A 17,399-nucleotide genomic window follows, 5' to 3' on the forward strand; every position below is an offset into this window, starting at 1 on the left:
TTTTTTGTTTTTTACTTTTTGTCAATTAAAAGATGCTCTTATTAGATAAGGGCAACATTTAAATTTTTTTTTTTTTTTAACCATTATAGTTGCTCTTGTTGTATAAGGGCAACTTTTGATGAGCAACTTATAAGGTTTTTTCCTCTAGTGGTGTTTGTAGTTTGGATTTATTTCAATGATGCTTGGGGATATTCTGAGATGGATATTTATGTTTTGCATGAATGACTTTTAGTCTTTAGGTGGTCCTTCGAAGGGGGTTGAGTGATTGTTTACAATCCAATGTGATAGTTAACAGTTTCTCAATTCCTTTTGGAAGGACCACCAAAACACTAAAACAACATGCATGAATGTGGTGCTAGTAATAGTCAATGATGTAATTGTTGATATTATGAGATTTTAGTTTCTAAAAATGTCCTTCGTCTCCTCTTGCGAAAGGGAATAAAGGTCATTTCACATGAACCGAAGTGATCATGTATTCCTTTTCGTAAGAGGATGATGAGGTTGTGAAAAATTTAGAAACAAATTTGGTCAATGATGTAAATCAACTAAACTGAGATTGAAACCCTATATTCTTATTTGCATGCCTTACTTGTTCCATGCCTTACTTGTTTCATTCCTTGCCTTGTTCATTGTTGCCTTGCTCATGCCTTTCTGAATTTTGTGATGTTTGATCTATGATGAGTCATCATTTGTGCTGAGACTCAAACCCATTCTTCCATTAACACTCATGCGCCATTAGCATCATTGATACTTTTCAGGAGCTAAGTGTTAGTGGATAGGGTTTGTGTCAGTGATGCTTGGGGACATTCTGAGATCGTAGTGTGGTGATTTTAGTAATGTGGTGTTAGTGATATTCAATGATGTAATTGTTGATAACCTGAGATTTTCATTTCTAAAAATGTCCTTCCTCTCCTTTTTTTTGGCAAATAATTTTAGATTTTATTTACCAAGTAATCAGAGTGTTAACAAACTCTGAAAACACCAACAATACACCAATCCACCTAATACCAAACAACCTAAGCTCAACAAGAGCAATGGCACACAACAGTCATCACTGACACCTACATTCTACATTAAACATAATTTTGTTAACTACAGCTTTAACTAGATCAACATGATCCTTAAACACCTTAGAGTTTCTCTACAACCAAACACAATACACAGTTTCAAGAAAAGCTACACTGTATTTGCAGGCATTCTTCTTCTTGCTTCTGCTTTTCCTGATTGCAATATGAACTTCCTCTTGCCAAGGCAAAACACCCCTGATCACCCTCAATTGTTGCAAGACCTGGCTCCAAACTTCCTTAGAATAAGAGCAAGAGAAGAACAGATGAGTCAAACTCTGATCCTCCAGCTGACAAAGTCCACAAGTACCATCAATATTCAAATGCCAACTTATCAATCTGTCCTTTGTAGCAAGCCTATTCTGAACTGCTAACCATCCAATATAATGAAAGTGCTCTTTGGGCTAGCATGGTTGTTACAAATAAGCCTCTTCCATACTACCTAATCTCCAGCTGGATGTAAAACCTTATACTCCCTCCGTATTTATTTAAGAGATACACTTGGCTGGGCACGGGTATTAAGAAGAAGAATTGGATGAAATAAAATAATAAAGCAAGTGAGGTTGGATAGATATTTTAATAATTAAACAAGTGGGGACCATGTCATTTTGGGGGTGGGAGGTAGGGTGGGTTTATAAAATTATTTGTTTAATATGATGGTGGGTCATAGGGTAAATTAGATGTATTATTTAATCAGATGGTGGAATTGATAAGTTACTAAAAATGGTAAGTGTATCTCTTAAATAAATACGGCCGAAAAAGGCAAATGTGTCCCTTAAATAAATACGGAGGGAGTACATTTTCTGAATTCTGAAGTTCCCAGCCTGCACAAACTGATCAACTCAATTTGTCTGCAAAAAAACTTCTCTATTATGCCAAATCTTCCTTAATGACCAGGTTAAGCCATTAGGAATAGGCATAGTCCAGAATTCCCTATGTTGTATGTAGTAAGAGTGCACCCATCTGACCCAAAGCCTATCTTGATTCAAAGCCAAAGCCCAACAATGCTTCAGTACTGGATCTGTGTTCCAAACAGTTAAATCTTTAAGATTCCACCCTTCACAGCTTTTAGGTAACACAACTGCTCCCATGAGACTGCTTCTTTTCTAGATCTTGCATCAGTACCAGCCCATAGAAAACATCTACAAATTCTCTGAATTTCTTTCATCACCTTTTTTGGCATAACAAAGATTTGACACCAATATAACTGGATGCCAAACAGAACATACTTGACTAATTGAAGTCTCCCTGCATAAGAGAGAAACTTAGCTGTCCAGCTCTTGATTCTTGCAATTGTTCTGTCAATGAAGAGGTTTACAATCTGTAAAAGATAGCCTCCTTGTTGTAAGAGGAACTCCAAGGTATCTAAAAGGAAATGACCCATGAGGTACCCAAATTGTGTTAATTATAATGCTGGCTATATGGCTAGGAACACCTGCTAAGTAGACCTCACTTTTGTGCAAGTTAGCCTCTAAACCAGAAACTAGAGAGAATTTGGTGAAAGTAGCAAACAAGGCCTTCACAGCACCTTCATCAGCTCTAGAGAACCTCTGCTCAGATCATCAGCAAACATCATATGGGTCAAATCAAGCTTTTTGCATCTAGGGTGATAAGAGAAATCTGGGTTATCAGCAAGAGAGGCTAAGCTCCTAGACAGATACTCCATACCTAGAGCAAACAAATATGGTGAAATTGGATCACCTTGCCTTAAGCCTTTCTTTGCAAGGATTGGCTTTGTGGGACAACAATTGATGAGAATAGAGTAGGACATAGAGTAAATACACTGCATCACCCAAACTTTGCAGGGAAACCCAATTCAGTAAGCATAGACTTCAAGAATGGCCACTCCAAGGAATCATAAGCTTTTTTCAGATCCAACTTAATCATGCATCTAGGTGAAACATATTTTCTGGAATTGAATAGCACTTCACCAGCTCACTAGCCAACAAAATGTTATCAGAAACAAATTTCACATGAGTCGAAGTGATCATGTATTCCCTTTGGTAAAAGGATGATGAGGTTGTGAATAATTTAGAAACGAATTCATCATTGACCAATTTGTTGCCTTGCCTTGTTCATTGATGCCTTGTTCATTGCTGCCCTGTTCATGCCTTGCCTTGTTCTTGCTGCCTTGTACATTGTTGCCTTGTTCAGGCCTTGCCTTGTTCTTGCATGTCACCTTTATTGATGTCTTGTTCATGCCTTGCCATGTTCATGAATGTACCTTAGGTTCTTGCATGTCCCCTTGTTCCATGCCTTGTTCATTGTGTTGTAATTAACTACCTTACCATGTTCATGAATGTACCTTAGGTTCTTGCATTAAACTGTGATTATGTCCCAATGATGTAATGTGAGGAGTCTTTCGTTTGTTATCAATGATGAAATGGTTGTTTAACTGAATTATTACTTCTGTTGTCGCATCTACTTCTGAGGGGAAATAATTTCCCTTTACAAATGATGTGATAGTCATTCATTCAATTTAGAAGCCGATGTGTTTATGGATGTGATTTTGTATGTCCTGAGTTTCCTGGACCCTTAGTATCCTCTTTCAAATGGACTGAGTTTCCTTTCCCGTTTCTGTTTGTGTTAGTCATTTACTCCATTTGGTAAGAGGATATTAATGTCATAGGATTCAATGATGAAAACCAACTAATAATTGAGAATAACAACAATGATGTAATTATGTTTCCTTGATGATTGAAGGAATGGCTGATTCATTAATTTGATGCCTTGTGGCTTACTAAATCATTTAATTCATGTTCATTTGATCCCATGGCTTACTAAATCATTTAATGTCTTAAGTTTTAGTTAAACTTAGAATAAAAATGTAATTATGATGAGCAAAAACTAAACTATGATTAACAACAATAAATTCATTCATTCAATCTTCCAAAAGATATGTTGCTTCCAAAATATTTTGCTTACATGTGATGCTTTCATTCAAGCTTACAAAAGTGACATAATATTTGTTCTTGTTACTTTCAAAACATGTCCCCAAAATACAAAAAGTAATCTATTTGTTTTCTCTTTGCTTCACTGATTTGCTTTCCATTCTTCAACAAGTTGTGTACACTCATTCACAGCCCACCTTGGTGCCTTCACTTGTTCTGAAAGATTGCCCTCACCTTCTAATTTTTTTTCTTCTTATTGTGTGGCAGTTGGTAGTTGTTGTCCCCCTTGTGTTAGTATTTCATTTCCAACATATTGAAGTGACATCCACACATTAGATAGAGTCTTTGCATGCAGTTCATTAAATGAGTCAATCACTGCCCCACTTAAATATTCCATTGTTTTGGGCATCTTTTTGTGCATAAGTGACTGTATTGACCTGAAAAACCCCAAGTCTAAGATGTTACAATCTAGACTGTTTGCTGGCTGTTGAGTCAATATCAATGTAAACCCATCTTGCTTGTAGTGTTGCTGCCATTCTTGATCAGATTGCAAAATGTGTGCCTTTGCATTCTCTTGAATGATGTAGATCACCTTTTCCCCCTCATGTGGTGGTCATTTCTCTTTAATTGTTGGGATTAAGTAGTTGATTAGCATGGCCCTAGTTGCAATCTGATTAACTGACTTGATTGGTTTTGTCTCAATTGTCCCCATACGCTATGTTTTTGGATGTTCTCTTTGTTGCCACTGCATCTGTGAATGGAAATATACCTAGTTTGCCATCAAACTCACACTGTCCATCTTCTCCCCACCTTGGCCTTGCTACTGTTGCCATGAACATGAACTTTGGTATCTTTGTTCTTGATTTTGCCTTTCTGTGTGGAAATGGTTCATTGTTTGCTAAATAGACTCCTTGACTTTTCTGTGTTAGATAGAATCATTTCTCATCTATGTGAATGAAATCATACATGTTGTAATATGTGGGATCATTTGGTATAAAGTAATCCATTATGAGACTAAGTACCCACCTCATCCTTGACATCTTGCATTCTTCTGTAATGCCTAGATGCAAGGGACTTGAATGTGCTTTAATCTGTTTTCTTTTCACCATTCTCCAAACTGTTGTTGGTCCCAAATTCAACATCTTTGCAAGATCTCTAATGCTTGTTCTATCCCCATGTCTATTGATGATATAGATTCATATGTTACTTCAATTCTTTTCCTACCACAGTTGTGATATTTGCTCTCATAAAGATATGAATCCATGGTTGCCTTCTGTCCCTTAGCTTTCTGCCATATCCCTCTAATTGTCTTCCTTGTGTAACCAAACTTTCTAACAGCCACCTCAATTGTACCATAAATGAGGTTTTTTGACCCTCTAAGTTTTTTTAAGAGCAGGAACAACAAGATTTCCAGCCTTAATTCGTTGTTAATTCTAGGGGTCTTAGGCTTATGATGATGTTATTGTGTTTCTGTTTGATGTAGTGGAGATGGTATGGACTCTTCTTGTGCTGAGATGTTCAAATAAAAAATAAATGGAACCAACCGAAGGTCTGATACACCTGAAGTTTGGGTTTGATGTGTTCCCACTTCACATTCATGTGGAACTTCTTATGGCACTTCATTAAGATCTGGCACTTGTTTTATAAAGGTGTGTTGTTTTAAGTGGAAAATTTAGAGGGAAAAGTTTTAGTAAAACTTTGGAGGGAAAATCTTGTGTGGGAAATGGACTTTCTGTTTTGGGAAAGTCCTTCCCTTCTATTTTTTGCTACTGCTGAATGCTCATTGGTTGATTTTTTTTTGTTAAGAGGAACCCCACCTCATCCACCTCATGTAAAATATCCCCACTTGAATTAGGTTCTTTTTTTTTTTTTTTTTTGTGACTATTTTAATCAAATATCTCAGCATTCTCTTATTTCTTTATTATTTTCTCTCTCCTTACTTTATTCTTTAAAAAAGAATCTCTTACACATTCTTACACACAATCATTTTTCTTACAACTAATCATTACACTTATACCCATACAAACCAAGATTTCAATTTTCTTAAAAACCACCCAAGATTCACAATGGGTAGAACAAATAGGAACGGAGGGAGTATATCATGTCTAGCTTTACAAACACCTTAACAAAAAGGACATTTGCTAAGAGCCTAAGAACACAAATATTTCAATTTACCACGACAACTTATTCAATCAAACTTCCAACATGTTTCCACCTAAACAGCTTGTCGGGGTGCCAGTCTCCTGAATTTACAAATTAAGCATTGCCAATTATGCCAACTTCCCAAAGTACAAAGGAGAAATGTCGTCCACCATTAGCAATGGATCAATGGGAAAGGCAAACTACTTAAAACCCATGATGCTTGCTTAGTTGCTTGCCATCGATAGTTTCTTGACAAGCGATTGGGAATTGGTGCTTCAATCAATGATATCCTCCGGCACAACATATTTCTCACTTCCCTTTCTTCCTGCTTTCACTGCATGTCTTCAGAGCTTGAACCTCTACACCAGTGCAAAACGTGTAAGAAGAAATCATCACAAACTTGAGCACACATTAACTGATATAAATTCTAAATAGGTAATTGATCGCAGGGTGGAAATATAACAAGTCCTGGTTACAAACTTTCTACTCCTACAGCAGAAAAGATGAAAATGGTAATGCAAACCAAAAGGGGGAAACAGAGAGAAGGATGAAGATAAAGCATACCCTTTTGGCACGATTTCCAGTTTCGGTCAGTTTTTATTAAACAATCCTGCAAATATATTCATGTTGCACTTATTAACAATGTCGTTAAATCTACTGGTACAGAGTTATAATTTAGTACCATACTATCATGTTTACCTGTAAGGACAAGTACAGAGAAGAGCAATCCCCGAGTTGCTTCACATTCTCATCCTCCTTGTCTGCATCACTCTGATGAACTGGATGTGGTGGCTGAGGGGATGGTAAGGGTGATGATTGATGAGATTTGATGGTTTCATCATGCAAGTTTGCTTCTGCACTCGGCTTCATCCTGTAAAATAATATCCTTCGCTTCGGAACAATTGCCAGATGACGATTTCCTGGGGTGAAAAATGTGGAGAACCAACTTCATTTCAGCACAAGAGTGGTGCATAAATGTTTGAATTGTTGACATGGTGTGCTACCCATGAGAGAAGATTTGACAACCAGAATTGAAGGGAAATTCCCAGCAAGATCACAATGTCTAGACTCTAGAATAAAAAAGGAGAAGAGAGAAAAAAAGCAACAAAAACTATAAAAGGTAGAACTATTAGAAACGAACATTCCCTGAACTTCCTCAGTCTAAGCCCCATTTCTCTACTGTAAAGACTCCATACAACTCTTCATAACAGTATACAAGTATGGAATTAGGAATATATCTATTGTTATCACTATTTCTAAGTTCAAACAGACCAAACGATCTGAACAGTAGCTGTTAAGCCAGCTTCACATTTTCTTCTCACGCTATTGCCTTTCATATAAGGAAAACTTGTCAATTACTACCTACCTCTCTAAAAATTAATGTCCATTGCTACCTTAGTCCATATTCCTACTAATTAGTCCACTAATGACATCATAATTAATTATTTTAATTAATTAATATTCCAAAAAAAACCCGGATTTAAATCCTAAAAATTACCCCAAATATTAAAACAAATTTAAATTACCAAAAATAATCGGGATTTAATTTTTCAGGCCAGTTATGGTGCCTTTGATTTCTGACATTTGATTTTGCCACAAGCTTACTCCTTTTTGTTCTTAACAAGGCTATTAGATTTCCTAAGCCCTCTGAGTTTCATGCGTGCATGACTTGACAAGTCAATTTGTGATAGAAATGCTCTTTGTACAGTTAGATATACTGGCAAGTCTCTATGCCTGTTGACCATAAATGCATTTTTTTACAGTTAGATATACTGGAAACTCTCTATGCATGTTGACCATCTACCCATCTGGTCTCCTTCATTTCTTGTTTCAGCATCTGAAATAATATCCAGTGCTGCTCCCATTACTCTGGTTGATATGTACTTGATATGTGCTGCTAAATGTATTTCCTATTAGTTCTTATTCTGGTAATACGTTTGCAGGAATTCTGGACAAATCTATCTTAGGTTTGTAAGGCGTATCTTTTAGAAAACCGAGCGTTTAGAACTTGAAAAGGTATGACTAGAGGACCGAGGACGAGGTTTAAAAATCGCTGGGAACTTCAAGATGATCGAGAACCTTGCTAAGAAACTTGATGCCATAGGTATTTTACAACATTAATTAACATGCTCTGTTAATTATTATTAGAACTAGATAATTATGTTATTATGTGCTTGAATCAATTGTAATTTACACTTACATATCTTCTTAATTTCGTTTTTCCTCTAGAGTACGTTAAATACGTGCGACTTTTTACTGTTTTTGCTGCTACATGTGCTGTTGTTGATGCAAGATCCGTTTCAATGAATTACAGGTGAATCAAAATCAATGCTCATAGTTGTGTTTGTAGATTGCTCGATCTATGTTTTGTTTATATGGTCTGTTGTTTAAAATTTTCATTGAATCATTGTTTTGTCCTCTATGTTAAATACTGCAGCTTTCATTTTAGAGGGGGTAGGTGCAGCTGCAACTTCTGAACAAAAAGATTTTAAATTCTTAAGTTTAAGATCATTTAAGGAACTCAAAAATAGATACCACTATCTATATGAAAAACATTAAGGTGCAGTAGCTGAACTCAATACTTCTGAGTTCCAAAAGCCTTTTGTATACTTGACGCTTAAAAAAATCTACCGAATGTAGACTATAGCTATGAACAGAAGCTACCAGACCCATTGTAAACCCTTTATTTAGGTACTTCAATTATTGTTGATGATATTATTTGTTCATAATCGAATCTTTTACGAAATGTAACTTGATTTACTAGCTACTAAGAAATCTACTTTGCAAATTTATGAAATTTAACAGTGCTAAAGTTATAGAGTTCTGTGATTTTCATGTGTAGGATAAAGGTTGATATTCTATTAAAACTACGGTTTTTTCATGAAATGCCCTCGAGGTTTCACGGAATGCACCAAATACCCCTCATATTTTCAAAAAACATAATATACCCCTATGTTTCCAAAAATGCACCAAATGCCCCTAAACTTAACGGAAGTCTAACACCATTAGTGATTAATCGTTAATTAGCTTAAATAAAGGGTTTACAATGGGTCTGGTAGCTAATTAACCTAATTAATCCTAATCAACCCTAAACTAATCATAAGTAAACCTAAACCTCACATAACCACCACAACCACCCACCTAACCACCCTGGAGCCCGGCGCCACCCCCGGACCCGTCCTCACCTGGACTACTCCCGTCACTGCCTCAAACCCTTCTCACCGACGACTCGCTGCCGCCCCAACCCCCAACTCACCCACCTCGCCTGAGCCCATTGTTGTTCCCAACCCTTTTCTTGCTCCGATGCCCAACCACCATAATAAGCCCAGACTTTGAAGAAAATGTTATTGAATTTGAGCAAAATTTGAATAATATTGGTGCGAATTTGGTCATGAGTTTGAATATTTGGTAAAAAAATTAAATTTGTCTGGAATTGTAGCATATGAAATCAAAATTTGCATTCAAATTAAACTGGGGGAAATATTTTTAGGGTTTATGTTCTTGGTAAAAAAAAGTATTCGAATTAGGAATTAACCGAGTATTTCATAGTCGAATTTAGTCATGAATTTCACTTAGACAATTACCAGATCGAAGGGGAGAGTGAAACGAAATCCACAGAAGAGAAAATCGAAAGAGGAATGCTGGAAGAACAGATCGAGGATGGTGCTGCCATGAAAGAGAAGGGCAAGGGGGAGAACGAGACGGAGGATGGTTGGGCCCAAGCGTTGGCGACAGATACGAGTGAAGTCGGTGCTTTCGATGGTGAGTGTGTGACTAGCGTGGTGGGCAGCGCAGGGAGTTAAAAAGAAAAGGGTTGGGGGTGTGGAGGCGTGGTTGCGCCGCTGTGTAAAGAGAGAGCAAGAAAGAAGGCGGTGAGGTGCGCTGACGGCTCCAGCGCGGGTGTCGAGCGAGGGAGCTGGTGTTCGCCGGCGGCTCTAGAGTCAGGACATGGCATGTGCAGGTATGGTGGTGTGGTGGTGTTGGTATTAGGATAGTGGTGGGTGGTGTTTGTTGTGGTTAGGTAGTAGTTAGGTTTAATTAGGGGGTTAATTAAGGGGTTAATTAGCGGTTAATCACTAACGGTGTTAGACTTTCGTTAAGTTTAGGGGCATTTGGTGCATTTTTGAAAAAAAAAATAGGGGTATGATATGTTTTTTGAGAACAGGAGGGGTATTTGGTGCATTCCGTGAAACCTCGAGGGCATTTCATGAAAAAACCGTAAAAAGTAGTATCTTTGTTTTGAATTTTTACTCCCAAGTTACATAACAAGCATTCTTAACCGGCCTCAGTGAGTAATGTTCTTCTCAAAGTCAAAATAGTAATATTATGGTGTGCTAGAGAATTCTGGTTAGGTGAGGAGAGTGGGGGACTGTAGGTGGGCAGAAGCTATTAAGAGTGAGAGACACATAAATAGGGGGATAGATTGGTTGACTGATGGATTCAATTAGCAGCAAAAAATAGGCACTGTTAGCAAGAGATTCCAGCTATCTTCATCTACTCTCGATTTTTTCCCATTATTTTATGTAGAAGATATTGGCAGACCAATAATTCAAAGACACTATAAACACATTGGTGAGTTCAGACTCAACAGTTGACCCGATTTTGAGATTTTTTTAAGTTATCCCTTCTGCAAGAAACAAATAAATATGCCTGTGATACAATTTCTGATTTTTCAAGTCAATTAAGCTACTGTTTGGTTAGTTTATGGTAATTAATCTAAGCTGAGAAAGGCTTTGGGATGGTCTCGAAGAATCGCAATAGCATTTTCAATTATCTGATCTAATCAAACTCATCATGCCATCCCTAACCGTCATTGAGGCAGTGAACACTCTCATAAAGGGGACCTCTCCTTTGAATGACCAGCAAGTTTTCCCACCTTGAGTATTCTTACAGTTTTCACCTTTATAAAATATTTTTGTATATACTCAAACTAATTCCTCTAAGAAAAAAAATGATTTACAGTTTCTGCTTTTGCATTTTCACATTTCCCCAGTGTTGTACCACCAATTTCTGTTTTCATTCTTGTGCAACATACCCATGGGGCAATTTTTTCCATCTCCACTTAAAGACTACGGCTCTTTTGTTAAAATCAATTGTTTTCTCGCATCAATAATTCAATATAAACTTACTACCCAATTTTGCACATACATAAAAATGCAAAGAGTTTGGCTTACCCTAACAACAAGAGGAAAAAACACAAAACCATCACATCACAAGATTTACAACAAAAGACCCCTCAAAAAAAGAGGAGGAATTAGGAATAGAAAGACAGGAAGTCACTTAGAGAATTCAAGGTACATCAAATCACCAAGTCCTCTGTTACTACCTAAAGTGAGAATTAAGAAACCAGAATTGTCTATTAGAGTAGGGAGAGAGAAAATAATGAAGTTGTTTTATGTTTTAATCAAGCCTCTCGAATTCTTGTATAACACCATCAGTCTTAGAAAGCTTCTATTGAGGAAAAAGATAAAGTCAGCGTTGAAGCAGGTGCATCCACCTCAATCTTAAGCAACTTAAACTATCTAGGAAAACAAGAGTCAAGTGGATAATTATCTAAACTACATAGGGGTTTTAGCCTTTTTTGGCATATATAAACGGAAGCTTAAGTTCTTGTGAGTTGTAGTTACTAGGTCAACTGATAAAACCATGAATAGTACTGCTAAGAGGCTTTGGAACCCAAGAGCCAAGGTGGAAGCTACTACGAAGAAGAAAAAGTGCACAACAACTTCAGTTTCAATGGTGAAGGCCCAAGTCAATGATTGCAAATCCAACCTGAACGGATCCCGAGCGAACGATACTACTTCCTATGTATGGACTATGGAGTATGATGAGGAGGGATATAGGAGGGATATAGGAGGAACTCAGAAGACATTTACAAATGGAGGCATGGAGAAACAACAGCAATCAGGACGAGTGCTGGACAATTCAGGCATAACTGAATTCAGAGAAGGGGCACTTAAGGCTGTTGGCCTTCTGCAGTTCTGCGAAACAGTGATAGGTACTTACTAATTTGAGTTCAGTTTCCTTGAAATACTTTAGGAAGTAAGGGGAGAAGTTTCAGCCGTAAACAGTAGCTTCCTAACAATACCAGTTCTGGCAGAACTAACAGAAGCCAGAACAATGACTACGTCCACACATATATACCTCACAACACCAACACCGCCACCATTGAAACAAACGCTTGGTTAATCATTTATTCTACTTCAAATGTAATTCCTAATAAGCTTTTGTCCTTAAATACGGCATTCACCTCTAATTCAGTAATAAAACCCGGATATCACTGCACTCGAGTATTGCGAAACGTGAATGAGTAATTTCAAAACCCGTAAACACACCAAACCCATTCAAATCACGAAAAACACCTCAATTACGATTAATTACTTCATAAATTGTAGAAAATTAAATCGATAGAGAAACTAACCTTTCAATTCTGATGAATTTTCGAATGAATTTAGAGTGAATAACCGATCGAGGTGAAATCAACAGCTTGCTAGGCGGCAACTATGGTGAGTAGTTTATTTTGGATATTTTTTCTGATTTATTTTTCGTGATTGAGTTTTCTTGCGCAGGTTGGGTGGTCAGCCATGGTGAATCATGTCGCCCCAGTAATCGGACTAGAGTAGTGCTTTGGAGACTGTAGAAGTGAGAGCAATGGAGGTTGTTCTTCGTTTTGCTTTTTTTGGGTTTTTGGGTCTTCGTAATGGAGGTAGTGGATTTAGGCTTTATTTGGTTGGGAGGAATTGGAAGTAAAAGAAAAGAAAGGAAAGGTAAAATAAGGTTTCCTGTATTTGGTACAAATAATTATAAGGGAAGTGGAAGGAAAGGAATGAAATTGGAAGGAAAGCTCCTTTATAAAATTTTCACTAAGAGAAAATTAAAAGCTGTCATTTATATTTCCTTTCTCTTCCCTTCATTTCTTTCCCTTGAACCAAAAACAGTAAAATAAAATCTCTTTCTCTTCCCTTCTTTTCCTTTCTTTTCCCTTCCTTTCTTTTCTCTTCCTTTCCTTTACTAATAGTGAACCAAATAGGGCCTTAGGCCAAAATTTTGGCTATAAAGCGGGCTATACCCCCATTCAGAACGATGTCGTTTTGTGTTGTTTAAAATGAACATTAATATACTGGTACAAAAATGAACATTTACTATTTTGGAAATGAACATTTATTTATTTATTTATTTGGAATGAACATTTACTATTTTGGAAATGAACATTTATTTATTTATTTGGAAATAAACTACAAAAATGAACATTTACTATTTCAGAAATGAACATTTATTTATTTGGAATGAATATTTACTATTTTGGAAATGATTATTTATTTATTTATTTATTTGGAAATAAACAATATAGGCGCTTGTAAAAACATAAAAGACCAATGAAGTGAAAATTTTTATTATGAACATTAACCATATGTTTATTGTGAACAAACAAATAAACAAAAAAGAACAAATAATTCAACAAAAAAGAACATAAAATTCCAGAAAAAAAGAACAAACAATGCAACAATTATGAACAATTTTATGATGAATTTTAAAGCCAACATGAAAGAACAAACAATACAACAATAAGTTTGATGAATGAATTTTTTTTTTTTTAAAGGAAAATTAATTCATTAATAAAGAGTCATACGACATCTACAAGAGAAATATAGATCTAACAAATACATGACAAATTGAATCAAATAAAGGTTTCCTTCATCAAAACTACGGTCGTTGAATGAATCTTCACTGTAGAACGTCTCCCGTATATAACGCTGGAACATTTAGCCTTTTCAGAGAGAGGGTCTAACGATTTGTTGTAGCCGCGAGGATGATTTCCACTTGATTCATCTGAATGTAGTCGAAAAATTGAAATCTTTTCCGATCCCGCATAAAACTTTACCAACGAACCAATTCTACATAAATCAATTGATCGACAAACCAAACATACTAATACTAACTCCACCATAGGGAGACTAACGAACAAGGACGAACTCCGCCCATATGGTGAAAACTTATTGAAATTAAGAGAAAATAACTGAATTAAATGAAGGAAAAGGGTCGAAAATAGTCTAATTTCCGAAGAAATTAAACTATTTTCGGCCTACAGCGACCAAGAAAATACGCAAATTTGATGGTGCAGGCGTGTGCATCGTGCTCTAGGTGCACCGGAAACAAAACGACATAAAAACACATAAAACGCGCGTGTTTCATTAAATCCCGGGAACAAAAGAATATTTTCCTTCAACAAAAGAACAATACCCTAGAACAAAAGAACATTAAAGGCTCTGTTCTTTTCAGCTCTGTTTTTCGCGTTTTTTATTCGATTTGCTTTTTTCTTGCGATATATATTCTTCTAGATTTTATGTTTTGAACTCAAATTGTGAAGAGGAGAGAGAAAGTATGAACTAGGTTTTCTAAAATGGTTCTTATAGAGAGAAAGTAGTGAAAATTCCCAAAAATTCGTTGATTTTTCTGCTTCAACATCAAATTAAATCGATTCTTCTTCTTAAATCTGAATTTTACAGCTGATAATCAAATTTTGGGAGGTAATTTTCCAATTTTGAAATAATAAATTCTAGGTTTTGATGATTTTGATTTTGTAATAATCGTGTGTTTGATGATTTTGATTATTTTGATGATTTTGTTTTTGTAATAATCAAGTTTTGATGGTTTTGATGATTTTAATGAATCAAATTACGTAACAACACGCTGATTTCGTTGAAATCGCTGATTTTGAAGATTTGGATTATGTAATTACGATTTTTTTTCCAGAAAAGAACAGTTTTACGTATTAAAAGAACATATGCTCGTATTAAAAGAACAGTTTCTTTATGCTCGTATTAAAAGAACAATTTCATTATAGTAGAAAAATAGACCATTTGCGTTTCATAATTTGTTCTTTCATTCTATTGTGTTCTTCTTTTTTTATTATTTTCAATTTCATTTGCGCTTCATAACTTGTTCTTTTTATTTTATTGTGTTATTTTTCTTCTTACTTTTTATTTATCCTTTGTTCTTTTGGTTGCGTTCTTTTTCTTGGTTTTATACATGTTAACCTATTATTTTTCAGATATTATGAATATTGTGCTTGATAATTCATAACAGAATGATGAAAATGATGATTCCGAGTTGTTCTTTTAGTCTCTCTATTTGTTGAATAAGGTACTTGACTGGTTCTTTTAGTCTCTCTATTTGTTCTTTTAGTCTTTTCATTTGTTCTTTTTATAATATTCTGTTAAAAGAACAAAATAAAAACACGTGCTTAGTTCTCATTATGCACTCTTTCTTTTCTCCTTCTCTGTTATTCTTTGATTCTACTTCCTATTTTTTCATTTTCTATTTTTCAGCAACTATATATATAATAATTGTACTTATGAATCATAACCCTTAGTCATTTTATAAATACATTTTAGAGAGAGAAAGAGGAGAGGATTTATATTCTATCAACATAAGAGAGATTTTTTGAGAGAGAAAGAGTGAGATGGTGAGTGAAAGAGTGAAAAATATATTTTCTCCTTATTCTCTCTCTAAAATTCTTTCTGAATGTTTCTCCTTTGTTGAAAAATGAGTGAATTAAGAAAAACACTAGTTCAATTTGGCTAGTTTTCGAAGCAAGAGAATATCTAGAGAGCGTGATATTTTCCGAGGATTGAGATCAGTTTTTGAAGATTTATTAAAAGATATTAATGCTCCTGATAAATGTTGATCAAGTGTTTAAGGTACGTTTCCTTGTTCTTTCCTCTAATGTTCTTTTCAAATTGTAATGTTCTTTTTACAACTTTACTTTTACTGTGGCATCAACATAGTTTGTTCTTTTAAATCAACATAGTTTGTTCCTTTATATCAACGTACATAGATTAAATTGTTAAAATAGAACATATAATGGTTTGAAAAGAACACATAACACTTAAAAAAGAACATAGTCTGATTCGTGGTAAAAGAACAAAATTACTTTTTAAAAAAATATAGATTTAGTTTTAAGTGCATCAAAAAATCGTCGTTTCGTCTTTTTTTAATTAGAACATAAAATCGTTTGAATAGAACAAATAACACTTAATAAAAGAACATAGATCTGATGTGTTGGATAAGAACAAAAATACATTTAAATAAAAATATAGATCTAGTTTTATGTGCATCAAAATATCGTCGTTTTTGTCTTTTTAATTAGAACAGTAAGTGGTTTGAAAAGAACAAATACAACTAATAAAAGAACATAGATTTGTTGTTCTTTTCGTCCCTTTCATTCCGTTCTTTTGTTTGACAAGGAAAAAGAAAATGTTGTTCTTTTTCATGTGTTTTGTTCTCTTGTTCTTTTTTTGTTTGTTCTTTTTTTCTTAAAATTTTTTGAGTTTTTGTTATTTTATTTTTCTTTTGATTTTGTTCTTTGTGTTTTCTAAAAAAAGTTGTTGTTCTTTTTTTTAATTATTTTGTGTTCTTTTTAACTTTTTAACTTTTTTACTGTTTCTTAATTTTTTATAATATTATCGATAATATTTTTTTTGTTTTTCTGTTGCATTTTTCACTTGATGTTCTTTTTGTAAAATAGTTGTTCTTTTTATAGTGTATCAGGAGAGAATATGTTATTTTCAATTTTGTACATTTTCTTTAGTTTTTTAACATTAGTGTTCTTTTCAGCTTTTGGTTAATGTTCTTTTCGTTTACCCTAGTATGTTTTTTCAGTTTAGTTTCTTATGTTCTTTTTGTATTTTTTTTGTTTTTTGCGTTTTGGTGCAGGTGCACGTAGATCTACGTGCAGGCCCCTGCACCATCCCCGCGTTGAAGAAAATAAACCCTAGAAAATAAGAGAGGGAGAGAGAATGATGAATGAATTTAAAAAATAACAAGAAAGAACAAACAATACAACAAGAAAGAACAAACAATACAAAAAGAAAGAATAAAAGATTAATGAAGAGTTTAATTATGAACATTAACCATATGATTATTATAAACAAACAAATAAACAAGAAGAACAAACAATATAAAAAAGAACATAAAATTCCAAAAGAAAGAACAAAAAATACAACAATTATGAAAATTTGATGATGAATTTAAAAACAACATGAAAAAGCAAACATTACAACAAGAAAGAACAAACAGTACAACAAGAAAGAACACACATTACAACAAGAAAGAACAAACAATACAACAAGAAAGAACAAACAGTCGACAAACAACAAATAATAGGCGCGTCGTTTTTTTGAGGGTACAACTGGCTGTACCCGGATACAGCAGTTAGGGGTTACTGGATCCGGTCAAACTAAGTTCAAATATAACTGGGCTTTAGGTTCCGGTCCGTAAGCGGTAACCTATTCCTGAGCCC

General features: G+C 34.9%; 1 protein-coding gene across 1 annotated transcript; it reads right to left on the reverse strand.

The window, feature by feature from the left end:
- Positions 1–5,811: 5,811 nt before the first annotated feature.
- On the reverse strand, positions 5,812–12,818 carry LOC110776058 (uncharacterized). Its single transcript, XM_021980636.2, has 4 exons — positions 12,519–12,818; positions 6,797–7,017; positions 6,662–6,707; positions 5,812–6,456 (listed from the first exon to the last, which is right to left on the reverse strand). Exons 2-4 carry the CDS (start codon positions 6,965–6,967, stop codon positions 6,407–6,409), a joined length of 267 nt encoding a protein of 88 aa, XP_021836328.1. The 5' UTR covers positions 6,968–7,017; positions 12,519–12,818; the 3' UTR covers positions 5,812–6,406.
- Positions 12,819–17,399: the final 4,581 nt, after the last annotated feature.

Source organism: Spinacia oleracea, chromosome 1, assembly GCF_020520425.1.
Source record: "Spinacia oleracea cultivar Varoflay chromosome 1, BTI_SOV_V1, whole genome shotgun sequence".
In the NCBI taxonomy this organism is placed as follows: domain Eukaryota; kingdom Viridiplantae; phylum Streptophyta; class Magnoliopsida; order Caryophyllales; family Amaranthaceae; genus Spinacia; species Spinacia oleracea.